Source organism: Hipposideros armiger, unplaced genomic scaffold (genome assembly GCF_001890085.2).
Source record: "Hipposideros armiger isolate ML-2016 unplaced genomic scaffold, ASM189008v1 scaffold_932, whole genome shotgun sequence".
In the NCBI taxonomy this organism is placed as follows: Eukaryota; Metazoa; Chordata; class Mammalia; order Chiroptera; family Hipposideridae; genus Hipposideros; species Hipposideros armiger.
In genome coordinates, this window is record NW_017732282.1 from 273725 (window position 1) to 276160 (window position 2436).

At 33.5% G+C, this 2436-nt stretch overlaps 1 protein-coding gene across 1 annotated transcript in view; it reads right to left on the reverse strand.

Annotated features, from left to right (window-relative positions):
- The window catches only part of HACE1 (HECT domain and ankyrin repeat containing E3 ubiquitin protein ligase 1), a 106164-nt gene that overhangs the window by 75595 nt on the left and 28133 nt on the right, over positions 1-2436 (reverse strand). The window contains exon 7 of the mRNA XM_019630696.1: positions 1478-1560. Within this exon, the coding sequence (XP_019486241.1) occupies positions 1478-1560 (83 nt within the window). The remainder of the gene's footprint in view (positions 1-1477; positions 1561-2436) is intronic.

The following is a 2436-nucleotide window of genomic DNA, read 5'->3' on the forward strand; positions in this document are numbered from 1 at the left end:
AAAAAAAAAAAAAAAGTAAGTTCAATTTATGGCCCAAAATTAAAATCAATTATACCTATGTAGAATAACATTAAGTTTTACTACTCTTTCTAAAAACAAGACTAAAACTCAAACTGGACCTAGCTTACGGCACAAGAGTAAATGAATTAAGGATCCAGATACTGCTCTCTACACTTTTCTTGCAGAATCACATCATCCATATTAATAATGATAGAGGGCCGGCCCAGTGGCTCAGTTGGTTAAGAGCTCGCTCAAGAGTGCGAGTGGTTCGATTCCCGGTCCGAGCTGAGCTGCCACTGAGCTGCCAACAGGTGGCAGGATGGCTCAGCTAAAAAAATAAATAAATAAATAAAATAATAATAATAATAATAATAATAATGGTAGTAATAGTACCCAATACTATTGTTGCTCTTACGTGTCTTCCAAAGTGTTCACAATACTTTCCTTAATTATGTAATCAGTAGATACAATACACCTCAGGAGGCTGATAAGAAGAGCAGGGGAAGAAAAGTTGCCAGAGACTATATATTAAGCTAGCTGAATAATCGAACTCTGAAGTGATTTGTTAAAATCAATATCTAAAGACTAACGATAATTCTGGTATTGAACTGCTAATAACAGCTGACCTAGGGAAAGTTAAAGAATTACATTATTAAGAAGTTGTTATGATCCTTCCTTTCACCTTATCTTTTATAAACTGTAATATAAGTTGTTTAAAATCATAGTGCTATTATGTTGCAAGGACAAAAAAGTCAGAATACACTCTTCAACTGCCCAAACCACTTCCTTCCAAGAGGATGATGAGATCTTTATCTTGGCTTATCTCTAATAAAACAGATTCACCTATATGAAATCATGGCAAAGATTATTTGATTTCTTGGTTATGACAAAAATGAATGAATCTTCAAAATCTTTTACCTTTAAAAAAGTAATGAAAATCTGAAAAGCATTTCTTGTCATTAAAGCAAGAATACAGTATTCAACTATAAATTCTACAAACCTTTAGAGCTCTTAACCAATTACTCAAAATCTTTTCATGCACTCCTGCGATTTACCCTAAAATGAGATTAGAAGGTAAATTTCAGAGGATTTCTTTACCACATCTGCCCCTTCAATTTGCAAAGAAATGACATGCTTTAAAAATGTTTTTAGGGCCGGCCGAGTGGCGCNTAGAACTGACCTGGTACTTTATAAAGAAAACTATAGAAATTACTGATTATGTCTTCTCTTATTACTTAATTATTAGTCTAAAATTCAATAATGAAGTAAATAAAAAACTCCTACTTATACCATATAAAAACACTGACAGGAAAATACTTTCCTCATGCAGTTAAGTAACAGAACCATAATGTTATACTTCATCTTAAAAGAGAGGATAGTATCTGTGGATAAATATACAGAAGTGTTTGTATTTGGAAATACAGCAGGCGACACAGCAATCTTTAATGAGAGCATCTGGAAATACAAAGTATCATACCTGCAAGCAAAGTACAATGGAGTGGCTCCTGATACGTTTGGCCTGTTAATATCAGCACCACTGTCCAGCAAGCACTGCACTGTCTGGGGGGAAAAACAATTACAAGTAAAGCCAGAAAAGTCAAACAAAGACACAATTATCATCATTTTAATTTATATAAGGGAATTTCTAGCCACACCTCAAAGCTTTAAAGAAAAACAAGTAGGAACATGACATTTATGATGGCTGAACAAATCCAACTTTTGGTAAGCTCTCTGCGCCTCACAGGCACTGCATAATCCATGTGGCATTATCAATGTAATATAAACTGTATTAACCTGGGAAGGCTCCAGAAAGCTGACACACGTAGCTACCAAGGACTTGAAATTTGTCTAGTAAAACTGAGGAAGTGAATTTTAATTTTATTTTACAACTAATTTAAGTTTAAACAGCCTCATGTGGCTAGTAAACTGGACAGTGCTGCTCTAAATATCTGAATCTATAAACAAAAATTTTTTGCCTTTTTAAAGAAAAAATAGCTACCAGAGCTATAACTCTCGCAAAGTCAAAGAACACAATATTTAAAGTACAACAATGTTAAAAAGCTAAGAGTCCTTTTGCTATTAACAGTAGCCAATCTTGACTCAGTTTTTCTGATAGTCATTCATATACACTCTGTCCCCTAAGCTTTAGTAATCCAATAAAAAATCTTAAAAATACATATCTGATGATTAGGGATTGGGCAAGGCTAACCTGAAAACCTTAAAAAAGAGCATCTTTTCTGCTTTTATTCCCATGATCCTCATTTGAATTTCTTCTGCAAAAAGGAAGAAAATGTATAAAAACTTAAAAGTTTTTGGAATTAGACAGTTTAATATTATTTCTGGAATGGACACGTGTTCATTTTTGTTGTTGCTCTAAAAACCTAATGCAATGTCAATAAAATAATAAGACTATAAAAACGCACAAGGAAGGGCCGG